At 47.3% G+C, this 21,699-nt stretch overlaps 4 protein-coding genes across 4 annotated transcripts; 2 read left to right on the plus strand and 2 right to left on the minus strand.

The window, feature by feature from the left end:
* The first annotated feature begins 3,852 nt into the window (after positions 1-3,852).
* On the plus strand, positions 3,853-4,576 carry LOC111066221. The gene is made up of 2 exons (XM_022354655.2): positions 3,853-3,982; positions 4,068-4,576. The coding sequence occupies exons 1-2, from the start codon at positions 3,932-3,934 to the stop codon at positions 4,530-4,532; spliced, it is 516 nt and encodes a 171-aa protein (XP_022210347.2). The 5' UTR covers positions 3,853-3,931; the 3' UTR covers positions 4,533-4,576.
* A 1,578-nt stretch (positions 4,577-6,154) lies between these two features.
* On the minus strand, positions 6,155-6,847 carry LOC121405494. The gene is made up of 2 exons (XM_041596224.1): positions 6,760-6,847; positions 6,155-6,674 (listed from the first exon to the last, which is right to left on the minus strand). The coding sequence occupies exons 1-2, from the start codon at positions 6,808-6,810 to the stop codon at positions 6,210-6,212; spliced, it is 516 nt and encodes a 171-aa protein (XP_041452158.1). The 5' UTR covers positions 6,811-6,847; the 3' UTR covers positions 6,155-6,209.
* Positions 6,848-11,672: 4,825 nt separating this feature from the next.
* Positions 11,673-13,681, plus strand: LOC111066298. The gene is made up of 4 exons (XM_022354778.2): positions 11,673-11,686; positions 12,037-12,586; positions 12,666-12,977; positions 13,051-13,681. The coding sequence occupies exons 1-4, from the start codon at positions 11,673-11,675 to the stop codon at positions 13,459-13,461; spliced, it is 1,287 nt and encodes a 428-aa protein (XP_022210470.2). The 3' UTR covers positions 13,462-13,681.
* LOC111066297 (protein O-mannosyl-transferase 2) lies at positions 13,585-16,827 on the minus strand. The gene is made up of 10 exons (XM_022354777.2): positions 16,459-16,827; positions 16,314-16,397; positions 16,158-16,242; positions 15,991-16,095; positions 15,810-15,918; positions 14,965-15,746; positions 14,652-14,892; positions 14,431-14,579; positions 13,980-14,370; positions 13,585-13,900 (listed from the first exon to the last, which is right to left on the minus strand). The coding sequence occupies exons 1-10, from the start codon at positions 16,575-16,577 to the stop codon at positions 13,707-13,709; spliced, it is 2,259 nt and encodes a 752-aa protein (XP_022210469.2). The 5' UTR covers positions 16,578-16,827; the 3' UTR covers positions 13,585-13,706.
* Positions 16,828-21,699: the final 4,872 nt, after the last annotated feature.

Consider the following 21,699-nt stretch of genomic DNA (forward strand, 5'->3'; position numbering starts at 1 on the left):
ATTGAAGCTCAAATGGACGGACGATTTGTTTTGCTGCTGTCGCTGCTGCTGCAGCTGACTCTGAACGCGACCGAGAGCAGAGCGCCGTTCGTGCCTGCGCTCGCGCATTCCTTCCCTCTCGCACTCGCTCACAGGCGCTGCACTGTCTTTGTGCATAATTCCAAGAATATCGCGGCGAAAGAAAGAGTTCAAATGTGAGGAGGAGAGAAGCGCAGCCAGCTGCGCAGGAGAGAAATCAAATGATATCAGTCGCGGTCGCGGTCGCAGTCGACGTTCGCGTCGGGTTGGAGGTTGTTGGAGGTGGTCTGTTGGAGGCAACAGAACAAAGAAAAAGTCAGGCGGAGCGAAGCGCTCTGACGCATGCCTCACATATTGCGCCTAACCCAATTTGAGTGTCATCATCTCTGGTCATGGAGTGAGTGACTGTTGCGTTGCGGCTGTTGTTGCCATCTCTTTCGCCGCGCTATCAGTGTTTCGCACACCGCACTGTAACCGTTTAGCGGCATTGAGCTTTCACTCAGCTATCACTGGCGCACATCTGTGCATCACACTGGAGCAAAACTATGCTCAAAGTTGCATACAATGAAATATTTTATTGTCAAGTCGTTCATTTAAATGAGAATTTGCTGGAGTATAGTAAACATAAATGTAATCGGATAAAGGGACAGGCTACCCGAATTTTATAAAATATAAAAATAATTATATCGTATTTTAAAAAAACTTACCCAATCATTAATGTCCGTAGTAGAGATTAAATTTTTATCACTTTCAATGACAATATTCAATAATAACAAATACTTTTAATGTTTTTTCATGTCATACTTTCAATCTTTGTGTACTATTTTTTGGAGTATATTCACACTGAACTACTGAAAACAACCGAACTGCACGGGTTTATAAAGTCAACTGTCTGGGATGCCCTCATATTCGCACATTTATAGGAAGTCAGGCCAGGCCCAAGGAATCAGTCACAAATAGATTAAAAACACATTGGGACCGATAAGCGGTGAGCCCAGTAGTTAGCAGGTAGTTAAGTGCGACCAGTCGTCGGGTCGTAGGTCAGGGTAGATTACACCAACGACATGCAAGCGCGTGTCACTGCCTGAAATTTGGGTTTTTTTTTGCCTGCCCAAGACACCATATTTGTTTGCCCACACCGTTTTGCCTGCCTGCGGACCACTGTGCAGGGCCAGGGCCACCACACCCACTGCCTGAGGCAGCTTTCGCATGGTCAATGTGGCGTAGAACTCGACTAGGAGGAAGCTTTTTCTCAATTCGTGATTGGGAACTTGGCTTTTTGGAACGTTTGATAAGAGCTGCTCCGAGTGACTTTTCGGTTTCTTTTGTGCTGAAAATTCTAAACAGAAATAGCACGCGATAGTGGGCCGCGCGCAGCGCATGGCAGTGCGAGGCACGTACAATACTTGGGACGGCTCTTTCTGAGATACAATTTTTCATGGTGCATCCATTGAACACTCGCCGCAGTCCGCACGCATGCATCTGGGGGGCATCCATACCACAGCTCCACTGTTTCAATGCCATTTCAAATTGCATTTCAGCTTCAAGGCTTATCCCACGCCCTCACCCCGGCCACTTGTTGAATCACTCTGGCGCCTTTTCCAAATTATAATTCACGCAAAAAAATATAACAAGAAATTAAGGCAAGCTTCGAAATACGATGCTGTTGTTCCCCTTTCCTTCCCATGAAAATTATGGACATATGGTTATGATTTAATTTGTATAACATTTCTTTGAGTTCTGCGGAATCATAAAAAAACAACAAAGATTGATCAAGAATACTATTTGTTTGCGTTTCCAACGTCACGCAAAAGTTTTAATATCCTCTGCGAGGTCATTTCAGACCAGCGCAAAAAAAAAAGAAAACAAAGCAGAAGGCAGAAAGGGAGCAACAAATGGGGTCACTCGGTCATATTTGGATTTTGAGATCACAACAAAGATGTTTACCGTTTATTTTTCTTGAGTGTATGCGTGTACATAACAAAAGGTGTGTATCCACTCTCCGAGAGGCACATTTGGCCCACATTTGGCCACGTTCTGTGTTGATTTATGAAGCAAAATAGGTAGCTATTGTGGGAGAGAGCAGTACATGCATAAATATGTACGTATGTATGTATAGTAGTGGAGAGAAATCGGATGAAGAAGAGAGCGAAACAAGTCCTTCGCGCACTCACCAGCATTGGTAACTGTAACTGTGAGTCCTCGTATGGCACTAACTGTTATTATACCCGTAGTCAAAAAGAGATAAGGGGCATATTAGATTTTTGGTAAAAGTGGATGTGTGCAACGCAGAGAAGGAAACGTTTCCGACCCCATAAAGTATATGTATTCTCGATCAGCGTTAATACTCGAGTCTATGTCTGTCTGTCCGTCCGTCCACCTTGTTTGTCGCCTAGATCTCAGAGACTAAAAGAGCTAAAGCAACCAAATTTTGTTTCCAGACTTTTGTGATATCACACTGCTACAAATTTCGCCCCGCCCCCTTCCGCCTCTACAAAGGACGAAAATCTGTGGCAGCCACAATTTTAAAGATACCAGAAAAGTAAAATCGTGGTATTGTAGAGAATGACCATATCTACCAGATTGCCGAATCTGAATCAGACCGGATCATTACTACAACCAGAATAAAGAAATTAATTTGCAGTGGCTACCCCCACCTCCTCCGGCGCTGCTGACGCTACCTTTTCTCTTTCTCGCTCGCAGAGAAGATGTAGAATCTACATAGAAGTTTTTTTTTTTTGTGATTAAATCATCGCATGAATGACTGGGGTTTGATCGCAGCTATATCGCCACATTGATCAGATACTGGTGGTTAAGTCGTATGTGGAGGACACTCTCGTATATTGATTTTTTTCCGTGTATCGACACGTGTCTTTAACACTTTTTGTTAAGGTTATGTTTTTTCCGACGCTGCAGCTATTTCCAATTTCCAATACAGTACGAACTATTGGATTTATGATTTTGTCTCTTTTGTTTTTAATTTTATATTTTTATCGCGAAAGCGAATATGGTGTCCGCATGACTATAAGTCTGCAATGACCGGATATGTTCAGTTCAGTTAGGTTTTTTTTTTTATGATTTTATGTCGACGAAGAAGTGTACATTTAAGATGTAGAATAAACATGTAAGATGTAGTTGACAGATGTAACAAAAAAATGTAAAATATTTTAAAATTCTACATAAATCAGAAGCTCACAAGTTTATATCCTGACTTAGTACGCGTATAAAAACAGAGTCGCGTCCGAAGAAGCTACTCACACGTTCCTTGTCGTTTTTTTTGTTGTTTTGGGTAATTTCAACGGTTTTGTGGCAGCTCCGCACTGGGGGGCGGTCGATTATCAACTAAGCGGCGACGTGCGCTCCAGCTTGGCGAGAAGAAAATATTGAAAACGCTGAAAACAGTATTCATACTCACAAAAAAAAACACCAGAGCGCAGGAAAATGACTCGTAAATATGCTCATGCATGCTCATAAATTTACATACATTTGTACAATGGGCAAACAAAACAGTTTGCAAATAAACCTAAAGCCAAAAGTGAGATTGAGATATGCAGATCGCTATATTTAATATTTCAGACTATTTTTGTTTGTTTAGCTATCGCTCAAGTCCAACATTAGAACACAAAAAGTAGCACAAAGCGACTTTAGTTTCTCTCAAATCCACCACCAAATTCGAATAGTTTTTCTCTAAAGGACTTACACTAATTGCATATTTCTACTGTACCCCCCGAAAAAGGCTTGTCTAGCCGGTATTTTCTAACTCAATATGCCCAAAACAAACCAAAATCTCTTTGCTCCGCAGCAACCCTTTTTTGCATTAGTTCCTTGCAGCCGTGGCAACCCTGGCACATTTTCACCAGTCATCGGGGACATTTCACAGAGGAGAAAAAAAAAATTTTTCTGCAAGTTAAAGATGAATTTCAATTGGCCTGATTATGAAAACCGCGATCTATTTGGGTACTATGTAAGTTCATCTATTCCCACGCGTACGCCGCCGCGCCTTCCCATCACAAACATCCGCCTTCATCCGCCATTCGACCTGCCCATAGATTGCCCCTAGAAGCAGCCCCCAGGGAAAACAGATTCCCAATAAGGAGACAGTGGAGGACAAGCCGTTCTTTGCCAGCAACATTGAGCACTATCCGCACTTGCCGCAGCCGAACGGCCTCAGCTGGGTGCCCAAGTACCTGACCTACGCGGATCTGTCGGAGGCCGTGGACAAGGGCTTCGACCCGATACAGTTGCGCCCAGCCAACCAATGCTGGTCCCAGCTCAAGTCTCAGGGCCAGACTCTGTTCGATTGGCCGACATACACTCAGTCTCAAGTCCAGTTGGGAGCCAACAATGAAAAGCAGGAGAATTGGCGTCTGCCAAATGGCGAAAACATGGGACCAGCAGTCGCTTACAAAAACTCTACTACCTGGCCAAATCTGGCCAATCAGCAGTTCGCGGGAGCTGCCGTAGCCCCCCAGCAGCGCGCCCCGTATGGATATTGCACCGATATGCATTACTGAACAATTCACAACTATAATTAAAGGAGATATCAATAAATAGGAAACAAAATAGAAACATTTCATTCTGCAATTTGTTGGTTAGCTTTAGCTGATTCAGAGTTGTATTTCCTTGTATGGGGACAGCGTGAGTGCGTGCAAGTGCGAGCACCACGCTCAAAAACGAGCTGCTCAACAAACTCCATTATGTGAATCTGTGCATCAAAGAGACAAGCTCATTCCTGTTGGCACAAGCATCGGCATCTCGCCCCTATTCCTGGGTCGCCACGAGGACCTATTCAGTGAGCCCAACAGCTTCGAGATCAAGGCCATTGTCGCCAACGTACCACATCGACTTTGTCGGCGACGCAACGGAGCCGCCAGTCCTCATTGCTGAACCGATACTACGCACCAAGGATCCTCTCATTTTCAAGCTGCCCCTGCTGCTCGTAAAGGCTTCAGTTTTTGTCTTAGTTTTTATCTGTAAACAATAATAGTGTAAGTCCTTAAAACGTACAGTCTGGGCTTTCTTGAGGCCTAAGGATCCCAAAGAAATGGAAGCCAATAAAATCTTTAATTTAGCACAACGTTTGTTTGTAAAGCCAAAAGAGGTAGTGCCCCAGTCTACCTTTGAATACAATGAAAATTCGGGAAGAAGCCCCAATGACTAGTGTATCGAGTGGGTCGAGTGCAGGCTTACAAATAAATACGATTAATCTGAGAGTCAGTCAGTTTTTTGTTACACATTGGGCACTTGTGTATGGAGTGTATGGATCTTTCGATGCATGCGCGACAAAAAACGTGTCCACGTGTTGTCGACACTGGCTGTCGGCAACGCACGTCCTCCAGACACACAGGGCACTCGTAAACATCGTCCGACGACTCGTTTTGGTCGTTGCGCCCGCGCATAAAAGTCGACGGGCCGCTGGCGTCGACATCTACCGTGCTGGAAACTGTAGTCGAAAGTATTGGCGCCTTCATGGGAGCTTTCCAGACTAGTGGTGGGAGGTGTGGTCTGTCCGGCGAACGCAAGTCAATCAACATTCTTGGTGATGTCGGGGTGAGTACTGATATGTTGAGAGGCATGTGCCTACGATTAACTGAAAATCAGAACATTTAGTCCCTTGCACGGGATTAATACGGCTAAAACTTACAGATACGGGTAGTTTCAGTTCCCTCCTCGGGCATCTCTTCAACGGAGATAATTGAGACTTGTCCAGTGTTGCTGTTATTCTGATATTCTCCTAGAATTCTGAATTAAAACTGATTTCAAAATAACTTTTATGAGGCGTCAATAATTTTGAGGCACCACTGGGTTGTAGAGGGATAGCAATCGATAATTCTACAAATCTTGTACAAAAAATACCAAGATACTTAAAGCGAAATACCGACTCGCCAGATAATGCTCTGGTTGCATGATATATCTATATACATATCTGTAATATACGCCTCTATTTCAAACGATGCTCTTGTCCAGATATCGTATTCCCTCCCGCATCCTGGGAATGACGAAAATAATAGAAAACCCACGCACTTGATAGTGTGGTATCGCTTTGCCACACTCACGCTGTCGGCATACATCGATTGTGCGAGTAAATACAACTCTGAACAAGCTAAAGCTAACCAACAAATTGCAGAATGAAATGTTTCTATTTTGTTTCCTATTTATTGACATCTCCTTTAATTATAGTTGTGAATTGTTCAGTAATGCATATCGGTGCCATATCCATACGGGGCGCGCTGCTGGGGGGCTACGGCAGCTCCCGCGAACTGCTGATTGGCCAGATTTGGCCAGGTAGTGGAGTTTTTGTAAGCGACTGCTGGTCCCATGTTTTCGCCATTTGGCAGACGCCAATTCTCCTGCTTTTCATTGTTGGCTCCCAACTGGACTTGAGACTGAGTGTATGTCGGCCAATCGAACAGAGTCTGGCCCTGAGACTTGAGCTGGGACCAGCATTGGTTGGCTGGGCGCAACTGTATCGGGTCGAAGCCCTTGTCCACGGCCTCCGACAGATCCGCGTAGGTCAGGTACTTGGGCACCCAGCTGAGGCCGTTCGGCTGCGGCAAGTGCGGATAGTGCTCAATGTTGCTGGCAAAGAACGGCTTGTCCTCCACTGTCTCCTTATTGGGAATCTGTTTTCCCTGGGGGCTGCTTCTAGGGGCAATCTATGGGCAGGTCGAATGGCGGATGAAGGCGGATGTTTGTGATGGGAAGGCGCGGTAGCGTACGCGTGGGAATAGATGAACTTACATAGTACCCAAATAGATCGCGGTTTTCATAATCAGGCCAATTGAAATTCATCTTTAACTTGCAGAAAAATTGTTTTTTTCTCCTCTGTGAAATGTCCCCGATGACTGGTGAAAATGTGCCAGGGTTGCCACGGCTGCAAGGAGCTTATGCAAAAAAGGGTTGCTGCGGAGCAAAGAGATTTTTCTTTGTTTTGGGCATATTGAATTAGAAAATACCGGCTAGGTATTACATAGTTTAGTGTCGTTGGGGGACTATTTCGAGCTAATTAAAATATGGAATAAAATGAGTTGGAATGGAAATCTGTGTCTATATCTACATATGTATATGTATATATTAATTAACTGCATAGGAATAATCGACCTGAGGAATTTGACACAACAGGAGATACTCCTAATTTGTTTGCCTTATTTAAATATTTCTGAGAGACTGATACTTAATGATTTGGAAATCCAAATTGGCTCTTCGGCTGGCGGCATTTGGGATCGGAAATACTTTCCTCTGTCCTCTGGAATCATCTGCAACTCCATTGGGATGAAAATATCTAATTTGAGAGCACATAAAGGAACTTGTCTTGGTTGTATTCGAATGCACTTTAATCGAGGATTCACATATTTCAATAGGATTAAAATCTCATATAGATTTTTGCCAGTTCAGTATCCAATACCTCGAGGCCAATTCTCTACTTGGGTCGCATTGGATGGTCATTGTTGATACGACTTCTATTCTCCAGACTATTCTCAATAATGAATGCGGATCGAAGGACCCAATGGTGTTGTTGATGAGACGATCTGCTAGAGTTGAGATAACTGCGGGTTTGTAGGCCTCCTTCAAGTGGACTGTATTTTGTGTGCGTTGTCTGCGGTTGGATCCTGTTCATGTGCATGAACAGTCATTGTTTCTTGATTGGCAATCGGCAGATTATGATTATGGCCCGTAGAGGGCCAGCTACTATCTGCGTACTTGGCTGGAAGACTCCGCATGTTGCTTCCAGGGAGCGAGAACGATTGGTTGGTTTGGTTTGGTTTGGTTTGGTGTGGTTTGGTGTGGCAATTGACAATTGGGAGTCGACAATCGGCATTTGGTTCAAGTTTAATGCACTTTTTGCGCAGTAGCAAATTGCCTCCACTCCAAAAATAAAATTAAGGTACATATCTCATCTAAGTATTGGCACTGGTAATCTGGCACTGGGCGGCATGCCGGACTCGCTGGCTACATACAAAAACAGAAACAAAAACCAGAGAGCAGAGACAGCAACAGCAACAGCGACAGATATGGAATGAAAAGCTAAGTAAACAATTTGTTGCTTGCTTGAGTTTTGACACAATTCTATCAGAGAATCGATTCGGCCAAAGCGAAGCTCTCAATGCTCTGCAGCTGCTACGCAATTGGCGTTAGAATATAGACGAAAGCCTGTATAGCTCAAATTTTGAGTCCCTCCAAAGCTGTGTTTGGGTAGAGCAAAAAATCTAGAAATATTTTTTTGGCTAAACGATTCAAATAACACCACCCGACACAATTATTCAGCTTCGTAGCAAACTAACTTTCTTTTGATAGATTTGTGGCTTTAAAAAGCTTATAGACAATTTTGTCTATGGCAGAATTTTTTTTTAATTAAAAAAATAATTATATTTATTTTTAAATGCTTTTTTAAGATGTAGTGCCAATTTTTTGTACACATCTCAAGTAATTTACATCTGGTTGTAATCATTTTTGCCATTCCGAAAAGCTAATATATGCCGCTATAAATTGGATTTAAGCTATTTGCGGTCTCAGCTTACCGTCTGGGAAATATAAAGCTTTCAGATCCCAAAATTGAAACTAAGGAAAAGTTGAAAAAAAAAGATATCCTGCGCGTGTCATTACATTTTCTGTGTATAAAAGAATTATTTTAGGCATTTAAAAAAATTATTAATTTAAAATTAAAAAAATTAATGATTTTTGTTCGGTATTTTTTTTTAAATTTGACTTTAAAAACTAAGGAAAAGTCGAACAAAAATTATATCCTGTGTCCCTAAATTTGTAGTGCATAATTACATTATTTAGGCGTCGTTTAAAGTATTGCTCATCTAATCTAAATCTATGGAGAAAGGGCTGTGCTTTAATGGGTTGACAAACCCTACAAGAACAAAAACAGACCATTTTCTTTAGCTAATTTTCGGTTGCTTGGGTTTCTAACACTATTTTAAGTCTAACTGGAAGTCTATTCCGTAGCTGCCATCTGGTGATTGTAATTGTAATTGCTTTACGCTGCTGGAGGGTATCTAAAATCGCATGTTTATCTATCTATTGAGGTGTAAGTATTGGGTATCGAGGGGTATCGATCTTCAGATAGGATCGGATTGGAGTCGAGTGCTTGCATAGATTGTGTTCTATTGTAGTGTTCTCTCCCGAGGCGGAGATACAAAGGAGCGAAGGTTTCTATATATTTGTCTGCTTAGACAACAGATACATATAATGTACGTAGATATGTACGGCATTAGATACATATGTATGTAGTACCTATAGTAAATAGTTATTGTAGACGTAGGTCATATACATACTGTTTGCTAGATGGCCATTCCTATGCGAACTATCAACTGATAATGAGTGTAGATACTTCTAGAACATGCAGTAATACGAATACCTCCATGGCGCATACATTTCTCACACTACTCGTACTCAACACTATATAGTATAATATATATATATATATATATATATTATAGCAATATTATATATACTGTACAGTGTACACCACCCTCTATCGGTTTCGGTTTCGGTTTCCATTTCCGTTTGTCCCTTAGACTTTCTGCTTTCTTTTCGTTGTCGTGAGTGAGAGATAACCTTCACTGAACTGCAATTATGGATTGCGTCTCTGGCAGCGCCTCGGAAACAGAAACAGAAACCGAAACAGAACGTAAAACCTAAAACTGAAACCGAATACAGACAGAGATACAGATACGGGGGTAGTGGCTACTAGGCACTGAGCACTGGGCACTGAGCACTGAACACTGCGGTCTCTCCTCATCTGTGGCCCAAGTAGTCTCGGAGATGTTGCACTTCCATTGCCAAGGCCATACCAGATCTTTTGTAATGATTAAGCGCTCTTCGATCGCACACTTTGTGTAGTTTAATGCGTCATTTGAGATTAACTACTGGCCACTGGCCCAGGCATTATTAGACACTAGACACTATAGATGGAATATATTGTACATATGTATGTCTAACGGGGAAGTATAATCGGAAGAGATGCCGAAGAACGATTCCCGATGTCAATTGGGGGTCAACACAAATGCGACGAATACTAGTATCAAGCCCAATGTCCAAGTGGTTCGTTCTCAAAGGAATTTAATTAAGCGACAGACAGCCAGACAGACACGAGTCAAAGGTTGTCCCAAAATAGTATCTTCAAATCTCTGGACTCTACTCGACTCGACTCTTCCGATGTATCAGCATCAGCCGGTTGGTTATGCATCAGAGCAGAGTTTATCCACAATTCTCACGTATTGGCATCCCATTCCCACATACTCGTAGTCCAATATTAAACGGCACGAAAACCGCAAAACTCCCTGCCCAAAATGACATAATTTTATTGTTGTGCAATGCAAAGAAAAAATACATTCAAACCTACATATATGTAGATATGATTAGTATGAATACGTATATTATAATTTATATATATGTATGTATGAGAAGACATTGCACTGCATTTGGTTTGTTTTGTTTTCAAGGCCAAAGCAGAGGCCAAGTCACCATTCAAATTCTTATCTGCTGCAAATGAATAAATGAATGATATTATTAGTATTATTAATTGCATATCCACAGATACCACCATCTAGAGATCTGTTCTATGCTGGTGTGTGTGTGTGTGTGTGTGTTTCTTTAGCTAGCATACTTTTGTGATCATTTTCGCTTTAAATATTTCTCGAAGAAAGTTTTTTGTTTGGAAGTTGCGGATTTTCTACCCCTTTAGGGGTATTTTTTATGCTCAATCCAGAGCAGTTCTATCATTGACTAGGTTTACCTTGTAATTAGGTTTATGGCTTAATCGATTCGATGTGTGGTGGGCTAATGGGATTATTATAGTACGGGGGAGCAGTGTGTAAAAGCTGCTCGATAAGCTCGAATTCGAAATCGACCCACGTGCTGGATTCCGTGTATGTATTGTACACACATGATAATAATCGCAATAATCTAGTCGAGCATTCCATTGTCGTTTTTTTTTTTTTTTTTGTCTTTGCAACAACAAGTGCAACCGATCAGAAATGTCTCTGAGTTCTCAGCCCTCAACTCTCAGCTCTACTCCCTGACACGGGCATCAAATTCTCGTCTCGGAATAAATCTCTATCTCTCTCTTTCTTTCTGTGCGCAAGGTTCCGCTTTGCTTTCTTTTTCCAAAATTTCATGATACAGTGCCCCGTGCTGCACAATCGCCGAGATTATGTAGAAAATAGAACTGCTTTAATCAGCATCAGCGCCGCTGGCATGGCCACAGACGCATTTATCACTTAGTTGGACCAATGACAGCTATAAAGCAAAATCTGTTCAGCCATACCTACAAACACCAGATGTACATATGTACAGTCTATGTGGTGTATATAGAGAGTATGCTGGACACGTCGTATTTGGCTGGATGGACCGTCTGTGTGCAGTGGATCCAATGCCAGGGACGGACCACCCCAGAGAAGGTTGAAGGGGCGGGACTGTTACAGCTGTTACAGCGTTCGCTTATGGGAAATTCCGTGTCTAAAAGCTACACAGTAGAGCCCCAGAGATGTTCGATCGGGCAGAGCGGTCAAACTTCGCCCTCAAAGCTATTACAGTTAGCTGCCAAGCTGGTCGTCTGCATCCGTTTGCTTATGGGAAATTATAACAGGTGGCCTGTGGCCTGCCCGCCTCTGTCATCGCCATAGCCATAGCCATAGCGAGCCGATATGTATGCCGAGAGGTGAGTATATAGCCAGAGATATGGTCTAGCATATATCTGTTTGTATGAAGCAAATTATTTGATTTCGACGCTGGCGTCGCTGCCGACAGACGGCTGATAAGGGCTTATATTTAGAGGAGTCGCCTGGCCGGGCTACAGTTTCCCAAGCAACGCAAACGCAGAAGCAACAACCAATAGAGCCAATAGAACAGCCAATAGGAAAGCCAGACACAATCCACACGATCCACAGAACGATTAGAACAAGCGACACGATACTGAGAATAGCGATAGCCATAGCCAGGACACTGACTGACGGCCGGTACTTGAATCAGAAGGAGTGTTCTGGTTACGACAGCAGCATGAAGCTGGAGAGCGAGAAGGAGAAAAGAGAAGGAGAAGGAGCGTCACAGTGGCGATCCGCCCAAGTATTTGAACGAGGAATTCTTCAAGGCCGCCTTGGAGGATGGCCTGCGGGACATGCGTGTGGATATCAAGAAGATCATATTCGCGGAATCGAGTGGCGGCGGTGGTGAGAACTACTGCAGCAAGATCTATCGGGCCAGGGCCCTATATCGCAGCAGCAAGCGGCAGCTGGACGAGGAGCTGGCAATGATTGTCAAGAGCATTGCCATCACGCCGGCCACCCAGTTTCTCGAGGAGCTGGCCGTCTATCTGCGCGAGAAGATCTTCTATTTCGATGTGCTGGGCAAGCTGGAGGTGCTCATCGGCGACGGCTCCAAGTTTGGGGCCAAGTGCCTGTACACAACCCGCGAGCCCATTCAGACGATCGTCTTCGATGACCTCACCCAGTACGGCTACAAGTTGGCCAGCCGCCAGAGCGGCCTCAACGAGGAACACTGCGTGGTGATACTGAAGAAGCTGGGCAAATTCCATGCCAGCTCCATGATCCTCGCCCAAAAGGTGAGTCCTCCGTAATCCTGCACTGTGTCCCCCTCCCCACCCCAATCGTTCGTTTCTCTCGTTTTGTTTGTTTTTGCAGGAGCCCAGCGTGGGGGAGCACTTCACCAGCGGCATGCTGGACGAGAACTACATAAGGACAAATGAGCGTTTCATCAATTTCATGGCCCTGCAGCTGCGCACGCTGGCCAATCTGGTGGCCGAGTGGCCCGGCTATGAGCAGCTTGCGGACAAGCTGCAGCGCCACTGCGACAACATTAAGGAGAATCTGGTGACCACCGGCCGCTCCCTGCCCGGTGAGATAACCGTCCTCAATCACGGCGACCTTTGGGTGAACAATTTCATGTACAAATACGACGACGAGCAGCCCACAAAGCCCATCGATGCCATCTTTGTAAGATATCCGCGTTTGGCAGTCCCTCTGGCAGTCAGTCTCCTAATCCTCCCCCTCCACTGACCGTTTACAGGTGGACTTTCAGAACAGTTTCTTTGGCAGTCCGGGATGTGACATCAACTTCTTTCTGAACAGCAGCGTCCAGCTGGATGTGCTCATCCATCGGCGAGAGTTCCTCATCCAAACGTACTACGGCGCGTTGCGCGAGAGCCTCGAGCGGATGCACTATGAGTTTGTGCCCAGCTATGCGGACATCCAGCAGGAGATCAGGGCCCGTGAGCTGTACGGCTTCTTCTCGTCGTATGCCTTCCTGCCGATGGTCACCATGAAGAAGGAGGACTCGTACGACATCAGCATGGAGGCGTTGAGTGATCCCGATTTTGCCAAGACAAAGGTCCAGCTGATGTTCTCCTCAAATCCCCGCACCACGGACACCCTGCGCTATGCCCTACGTCGCTTCGATGAGCTTGGTATATTCGATTGATCAGCCCCACCCCCGCCCAGATGCTTGATCGATCTATTTATATTCAATCTGGATGGATGGTTTATCCATCGGCTTAATGTTTTTTTTTTTGGCACTAATTTCGTACTAATGTGATTGTGTTTTTTTTTTTTTTTTTTTTTGTTGTTGTTGTTCCTCGTTGATACTTTTATTCGGTACGTAGTCCTAAGCGCAAAAAACTAAACATTAAATACATTATACCTACTCATAGCTAGCTAGAGGCACGCCTAGAACTCCCACGTGGACAGCCACTTGAGGCTGTGCATGGTGCTGTTGGGCTCATTGGCCAGGGGACCGCTCATGCCATAGGCCAGGGGCGAGAAGAGCGCAAAGCTATAGACAATCAGCGACAGCAGCACGCCCAGCAGTATGTGCTGTATCCAACGGGGCAGCGACTGTATAATATAGTTGAACATCACACCTGGGGGCGACACGACAGAGGTCAGTGCTGGCCAGCAAACCCGCAACACGCAACCCGCAACCTGCAACCTGCAACCTACCTGTCAGCAGTGAGTTGAAGATGAGCGCCGGAAAGTAGTGATGGAAATAGAGCACTCGCCCCATGGCCCAGAAGGGCAGATAGTGGAGCAGCCAGCCGACAAATAGCCAGGCAGCTGCCCGAAGTGGATCGCTGTGCTGCAACTGCTGCTGCTGCTGCTCCAACTGTTCCTCTGGACAGCAGCTGCACAGATCCGTGGTGGAGGGTTCGCTGTCCTCGCTGTACACTTGAGAGCGGAGCTGGGACCGAAGCTGGCCAGCGCGTCGCTGCTGTAGTATGGCATTGGCCAGAAAGACGGCCACGAAGAGGCCCAGGAATACCAGATTGCTCCACCAGATGACGGGATTGCCCAGCAAATAGATGCGATAGCTGCTGCCAGAGAAGAACTGACCCTGCGTGGAGTAGAGGGGAATGTGTAAAGACTTTGATCTTTGATTGCTTTCGTGGCTTACCCGATAGTTGATGGGCCACTGCCAGGGTCTGCTGGTCACTTCACCATCCTTGGGCTTGAGGCCCGCGTTGCCCTGCAGCATGACGGCATGGGACTCGAGGAAGCGTGCAAAGAAACCCGGAGCATAGACACTAAAGCTCACACTGGGCACTGCAGGAAGGGAAAGGATCAGGATGAGGGGGCATAAGGATGGATAATGGGAGGATGGTTGAAAATACCCACACAACTTGTGCTCATTGTCCTCGATGTTCCAGTGGGCGTACTTGTCGCGCACATTCAGATTGCAGGACACCTCCTGCTGCTCGAAGCCCCACTTGGGCAGCTGCTTGCCACTGGAGGTGAGGGCGCAGTTCTGCAGATAGTGGATGAGCATCAGCCGCGAGGTGACCGTGTGCACCGTCTCATTGACCTTGCCACCCACAACGAGTACGCGCCACACATCGTTGGCATCGCCTGCGCCCGCCTGCAATGAACAGATTCAGAGATTCGTTTCGTTTCGTTTGTGGACGACTGAAGGAGACACGCCTCGCCTCACCTCACCATAGCCCGTGACTTGCAGATGCTTCTTGGTCATGGGCGCCGGTTCGCTGTGCGAGTGCAGATTCCGTTTGGTCACCAAATGCTCCAGCCGGACGAGATCGCCGTGCCGCAGCAGCTGCAGCTTGTCCTTGGGCAGCCGCTGCTTGTTGTGCGGCTTGATCAGCCACTTGTTGTTGTCATCCTTGTGGGTGTAGGTGGTGATCTGCTGCTGGCGGGCGCCCGAGCCCTTCGGATACAAATGGAAGTGGGAGTGCAGATAGCCGCCGCCCGTCTTGTGGTTCTTAATGGTCACCACGGAGCCGTAGGCCACGTCCCGGGGCATGCTGGCGTTGTACAGCGAGTTGCCGATGAGACGCGACTGGAAGGCGGAGCTGTAGAAGCCATCGCCATTGCCGCTGCGATTGAGCACACTCAGATGGATGTAGAAGAAGAGCGTGTACAGGAGGATGGGCCAGAGGATGAGGCTGATGGCCCGGCAGGCGATCTGCTTGAGGGTCTCCACAATCGGCTGGCCGAGATCGCCCAGTATGATCCACAGCTCGGTGGCCGTGTGCAGGCCCACCAGCAGCACCACAAACAGGCCCACAAACTTGACGCTGATCGTGCACGAGAGCATGGTGCCGGTGAGGAAGAGCCAGAACCACCATCGTATGCTGTACGAACCACCCGAGGCGGTGGCCTTTGAGATCTTCACCATGCCCCAGACGGAGCCCATCATAAAGAACAGCAGAATGGGATCCAGCAGGATGTACTGATTCAGCGTCAGCAGGCCCACATCTAAATGGAGTGTCGCACAAATGGATTACAGGGGGTTGCATGGGGGGGTCGAATGCCACTCACCAAATATCAGATAGGCTGCCGAGAGCAGCGCCGCCTCATGGGATCGCGTCAGATCGTAGACAGTATCGAAGCCCATGGGCATGATCAGTGCCCCCAGCGTTGTGCAGAACTGCAATGCAAGAGAAGTAACGATAAGGAGGATAAGGATCAATAAGAACCATCCACATCCACAACCACTCACATATCGCATGCCCTGATAGGCCGTCTCGTTGTACTTATCCCCGGGCTTCTCGAACGGAAATGTTCCATTGTAGCCAGTCAAGTAGCCAGACAGGCCAATGAGCATCTGTTGTAGAGATGCAAAATAATTATGGGAATTATTTCAATACGCATTCTCGTAAAGCTCACCTTGCCCAGCGGTGGATGGACATCGAAGAAGAAGGTTCGATTGATGTACCAACTGCCCATCTTGCCAAAGTGTGTCTCATCCCAGCTGCAACAAAAAGAGAGGCGAGACACCAGTCAGAGAGATGGACACCAATCGCGGCATCCGGGATGCCTTACCAGATGTGATCCGGTTCGGTGACCTTGTAGAAGCGAGTGGCAAAGGTAACGAGGAACACAGAGGCCAGCAGCATCCACCAATGCCTGGAAGTCAGCTTTAAGTTTTCAGCATTTGATTTTGTATCAAGATTTGTGTGCCACTTACCAATTATTTGACTCTTTGTTTGACTTGCTGGCTGAGGCCTTTGGCTGCTGCTGCTGCTGCTGCTCTTTGGCCGATCCTCGTCTGGGACATTTGGGTGCCTTAACGACGCTGGCTGCCATATTTTCTAGAATTTTTCACCCTAGATCTCGATCTGAATCTGGATGTGGAACGGGTGGAGCATTTCCCTCCGAGCTGCACACGTCAACAAAAACAACTGAAGTGATCGCTGGAGAATGCTTTCTCTTTCGGCATGGCATTCTTTCCCCGTTCCGTTTCCACGCACCGCTGCCAAACCGGTCTTGGACCTGATTCAGCTCCGGCTTTGCGGCTTTGGGCTTTTGCTTTGGCTCGCGCCCTGGCTCTGATTCTGGCCCAATACTGGCTCTGTTGTGGGCCCAGCTGTTTGGTCGGTGTCTGGTTTTGGCCAGCTCATGGCTGCCTTGGAGCTCTGCTATCGATAAGTTCAGCATAAAGCTGTGGTTTCTTTGCTTCGGGCTTAAATCAAGCCGTTTCATCCAAGCCGTTTATGTGTTTGTAGCAACCAGAAGGAACGTGTGAGTCGCTTCTGTGCACGCGACTCTACTTTTATACCCGTACTCAGTCAGTATATACATTTTTGAGCTTTATGTAGCTTTTACATTTTAACATGTTTATTCTACATATGAAATGTAGATTTTAGATTCTACATCTTCTCTGCGAAAGGTCGCGCACTCCATAGGGCAGATTGTGTGCGGGCGAGAAAGAGAATAAGGTAGCGTCAGCAGCGCCGGAGGAGGCGGGGGTAGCAAACTGCATGTTAATTTCTTTACTCTGGCTATAATAATGATCCGATCTGATTCTGATATGGCAATCTGGTAGATATGGTCATTCTCTACGATACTACGCTTTAACAGACAGACAGACAGATGTAGACTGATGCTGATCAAGAATATATATACTTTATGGGTCCGGAAACGTTTCCTTCTTTGCGTTGCAGACATCCAATTTTACCTCAAACCTAATCACAACTCTTAACTCTTTTTGAGTACGGGCATAAAAATGTACGCGCAGTGGCGCTTCAAGCGGTCGGCGCTTGAACTAAGCCTGCTAATTTCGCTCAATTTGCAGCTGAAAAGTATGCAATGCCCCGTGCTGTGCAGTTTATGGGATAAACTTTTTTCACACCAGCGCCGCCAACGGTCAAATTTGGTGGTCAAATGCAGTGCTAGATGGTGCTGGCAGCATATAATAGTAGCGCCCCCAAGCGGAGACTAGTTGAAGTTAAAGATAATTCAAATGAAGTAAAATGCAATCTAATGGTTAATACAGGGTGTTGGAAGGGTGAAGCTGCCCCTATACTTTTTAGTAAGAAACAAAAATTTTAATGGAATATATATTGGAAATTTATTTTTATGTTTAATGAATAAAATTGACTTTTAAATACAATAAATTAAATTGAATAATGAACCGATTGTGGGGAGTGGAAAAAAAAAGCATGGCTTTGTGGCTAATTGGGGTACTCTCTAATAGCTTATATTAAAAATAATAAAATTTGTGTCAAAAAATGTTGGGGCTTATGCCCTAAAAATAGGATTAGAAACCAAATTTTATTAAATAAATTCCATGTTTTTCTTGTTGTATCCCTAAAACTTGTTTAATTTTCGTTTTGGCTGAATTAGTAAAGGTTGGAGGCGCCCGGGGCCCCCCGCCCGTTGCCCAGGTTTTCGGCCCGCCGGCCCCAGTGCCGGTACGGGGGCGCCCGGGTACTTTTTCCCTCCCTTTGGGGGGGGGGGGGCGTTCGGGGGGCCCCCCCCGCCCCTCCTTCCGTGGGAGGGGCCGGTTTTGCCCCCCTCCCCCCTCCTGCCCCCGCCTTCCAGCCCCTAGCCAGCCCCCACTCCCCCGCCCCCCCCCCCCCCCCCCCCCCCCCCTCCCCCCTCCCCGGTGCCTCTGGCCCCCCCCCCCCCCCCCCCCCCCCCCCCCCCCCCCCCCCCCGGTGCCCCCCCCCGCCCGGGTCCTTGCCCCCCCCCCCTTCCCCTCTTCCCCCCCTCGCCGCCCAGGCCGCCCCCCCCCCCCCCCCTGCCTACCCCTCGCTTGCCACCACAAAGCGGGCGCACCATCCATGCAGCGGTCGGCCCGTCTCTACACTCTTTCGTACGCATGGTGGCCTTCTCACCCTTTCATGGCCCCCCCTTCTACCCTCCTTTCTCTCGGCCCGCCCCCCCTCCCTCCCGCCCCCCCCCCCCCCCTGGGCTGGCCCCCCTCTCCCCCCTTGACCACCCCCGTGGCCCCCACCTTGTGGTGTCCTCTGCCCCCCCCCCAGGCCCCCCCCCACCCGTTCTTGGCCCCCGCTCGCTTCCCCCCCCCCTCCCCGGGCCCCCCCCCCCCCTTGGTGCCGCCCCCCACCTCCTTGTGCCCCCGGGAAGGCTACCACCTTCCCTACTTCCCCTTGGAGGCACCTGTGCTCGGCAGCTGGCGCCGGGTCCCTTTGGTCACCCGCTGGGCCCACCAGGTGTTTTGTACTTAGCCCATTGGCCATCCTTGGGGCCTCCTCAGTTACCGCCCCCGTCCCGTGCCCTTGTTGCCCCTCCCCCCCCCTCTCCGCTTCAGCTACGGTGGTTCTTCCTCCCCCGCCCCTGGGCCCCCTCTGCCCCCCCCCCGGGTCCCTTACCCCTCCCTTTTGGCCTGCCTCCCCGTGGTTTGCCTCCTCGGTGGCTGTGCGGGCCTTCCTTGGGCTCTGGGCGTTTGCATCCTGCCCGGTCAGTCTCTGGGGCTAAACGTACTTGGTGTTGCCTTGAATGACTTGTGGTGGGGCTTCGGCTCCAGCCCGGCGAGTATTGGCGGTGGCCCCCCCGTCCTGGTTGGTGATGTTCCTGGCCCCACCCTGTGGGGCCCATACCAACCAGAAGTTGCTGGCTGGCTGGATATAAAGATATTTATAATTTTTTTTTTTCATTTTTTTCTTTTTTTAACTATGAGTTTTATATTTTGAGTGGAAAAAATAAAATGCATAATTAAATCATTATTTTTTAGTTTTATTTTCTTTCCTCAAACATAATTATTATCGAATATAATTGATAAATGAACTGCAAAATAATGATTATAACTAAAGAATATCCTTAAAACTTGAGGTACAAATTATTACGGTCCGTGATATCTATCGTCTCCAGACATTACCGCAAAAGAGCTCCTCTTCGCGTCCTGTGCAACATCTGTAGCTTGCACTTGCCGGGTGGCACAACAGAACAGACGACCCACAAAAAGCGGATCGAGCAGATCTGAAAGGTTAGGTGAGAGGTTAGGCTTCACTTTAGCAGTTCAGTTAATGGTTTTATGATTCCTTCCAGGACAGACTTGGAAAATACTTTTCAGTCCCCGGGCTGCAGAATAAACAGATCCAAAGTGCAAGTTAATACCCCATAAAAACGGGGCTACCTTCGTAAATCATCTATGCAATACCTTCCTGCGCTTACATAGCTTGGAACATACTTCATAAGTTTAGTATTGTAATTTACAATTTTCTATAAACAGCCTTAAGTAAGGTACAACGCAAACTTCTGTACTTTGTGCCGAATTGTGGAGGAAGAAGAACAGGTGCCGTGTCGTGCCTTGCATTCATCCAAACTTCCGCCCCCCAAGGCAAAGTTCTCTTTCCAAAAACATTCCCGTAATAGTTCCTCCATTTGTGGCTTAATGATAATTTAGCGTGGAAATCGGGCAGGGCCGGGCCGGGCCGCACTCTCGGAGGTTGGCAAACAAATTGAAATTTGAGACCGGTTTGGAGGCCCATGGCTAATGGCCAATTTGGTGGCTCATTGAAGTGCATTTGTCCCACAATTCGATTCGTTTTGTGTTGCATTTACTCTGTGGGTTCCAGCCGCACAGTTCTTGGGCACATTTAACACTCGTAAATGGCCAAAGCCAAAGCCCGAACTCTGCCTCTTGCCTGGGGTTCGATCGGCCTCTGCACCACTCCAGCGCCCATTGCTAGATGCTTTCTGCATACCGCCGGATAGAAGAGGGTAACGGAGAGCGTGCTTCCTCCTTCATACAGTTCTTCGACTAGATCTTGGAGGAGGATCTACCTGTGGCTTCCATGTCTATTCTATTTGCATTTATCCATTCTTCCTTCCCATATTTTTCTCGATTACTGGGCATCCCCATGGTCGACTCCGTGTTGGCTGTGAATAACTTAGAACAACAGAGAATACTACGACACCGATGAGGATGACGATAAAGCGTCAGAGAGTTGGGCCGCTTCGCTTCGCTTGGCTTGGCTTGGCTTGGCTTGGCTTATTCTCAGTGTTTGGGGCCCGTCTTGGTCCCAATCTTCGGTGTCGGTCTGCAGGTCTTTGGTCTTAGCCAAGGGGGGAAGGCGACTCTTTTTGTCCGTCTGTCTGTCTGGCTGTCTGGCTGTCTGGCAGGGCGGCTTTAATCGCTTTGATCTTGGCGCACAAGAGTTAATTGCACGCTTGCTGCACAGTTGCTGCCGCTGAGGCTTTTGGTTGTTGCTTTTGCTGTGTGTTTGCTGTGTTGCTGCTGGCACATGTTTCTGTTGCTGTTGCACCGACCGCCTGGCAATTTGTTGGATAGAAACGTTGCCCGGCACGCGGTGTGGCAGCTTCAATCAAATTAATTGCGGCTCGGCTATTAAGTCCGTTGTTGAATTGCTTTTGCTGCTGTTCAGTACCCACAAACACACTCACAGGCAGAGAGGGGCCATCATCCTTTAGGGGGTGCCCCAATAGTCGACTACTACTACTATGTGTCTCGACATGTCTCTTAATGTGTGTGACACTCTCGCAGGGTGGCGTTGTGGCAACGAAGTCCCAGAAGAGACGACAACACGACACGACACGCACGCACAGGTAGGACAACAGGTAGCACAGCACGAGTAGTAGTAGTAAAGGAGGGGGAGAAGGAGGAGGAGGCCTACAGGTGCTGGATTAGGTATGGAAAGAGAGAGGAGAAAGGGTGGAGCTGGTAGCAAAACGCTGGCAATCAACGCCGGTGCCTCTGTCATTAAGCATTTTCCATCTAATTGCCGCTGTTGCTGTCGCTGCCACTGCCACTGCCATTGCAGGGGCTGGGGGGCCGAACAATAGCCACAATTTAGCTTCCTTTTGTTGCAATTAAACGGATTCGTGCTGCCTGCCCCTCAAGAGTGCCGCTTTCGCATCATTAGCCCAGAGCAAGAGAGAAAGCAAGAGAGACAGCCAGAGAGCGGGAGAGAGAGAGCGAGAGAGAGAGTGAGGAGGGGTACCA

The sequence above is a fragment of the Drosophila obscura genome, unplaced genomic scaffold (genome assembly GCF_018151105.1).
Source record: "Drosophila obscura isolate BZ-5 IFL unplaced genomic scaffold, ASM1815110v1 contig_97, whole genome shotgun sequence".
Classification (NCBI taxonomy): domain Eukaryota; kingdom Metazoa; phylum Arthropoda; class Insecta; order Diptera; family Drosophilidae; genus Drosophila; species Drosophila obscura.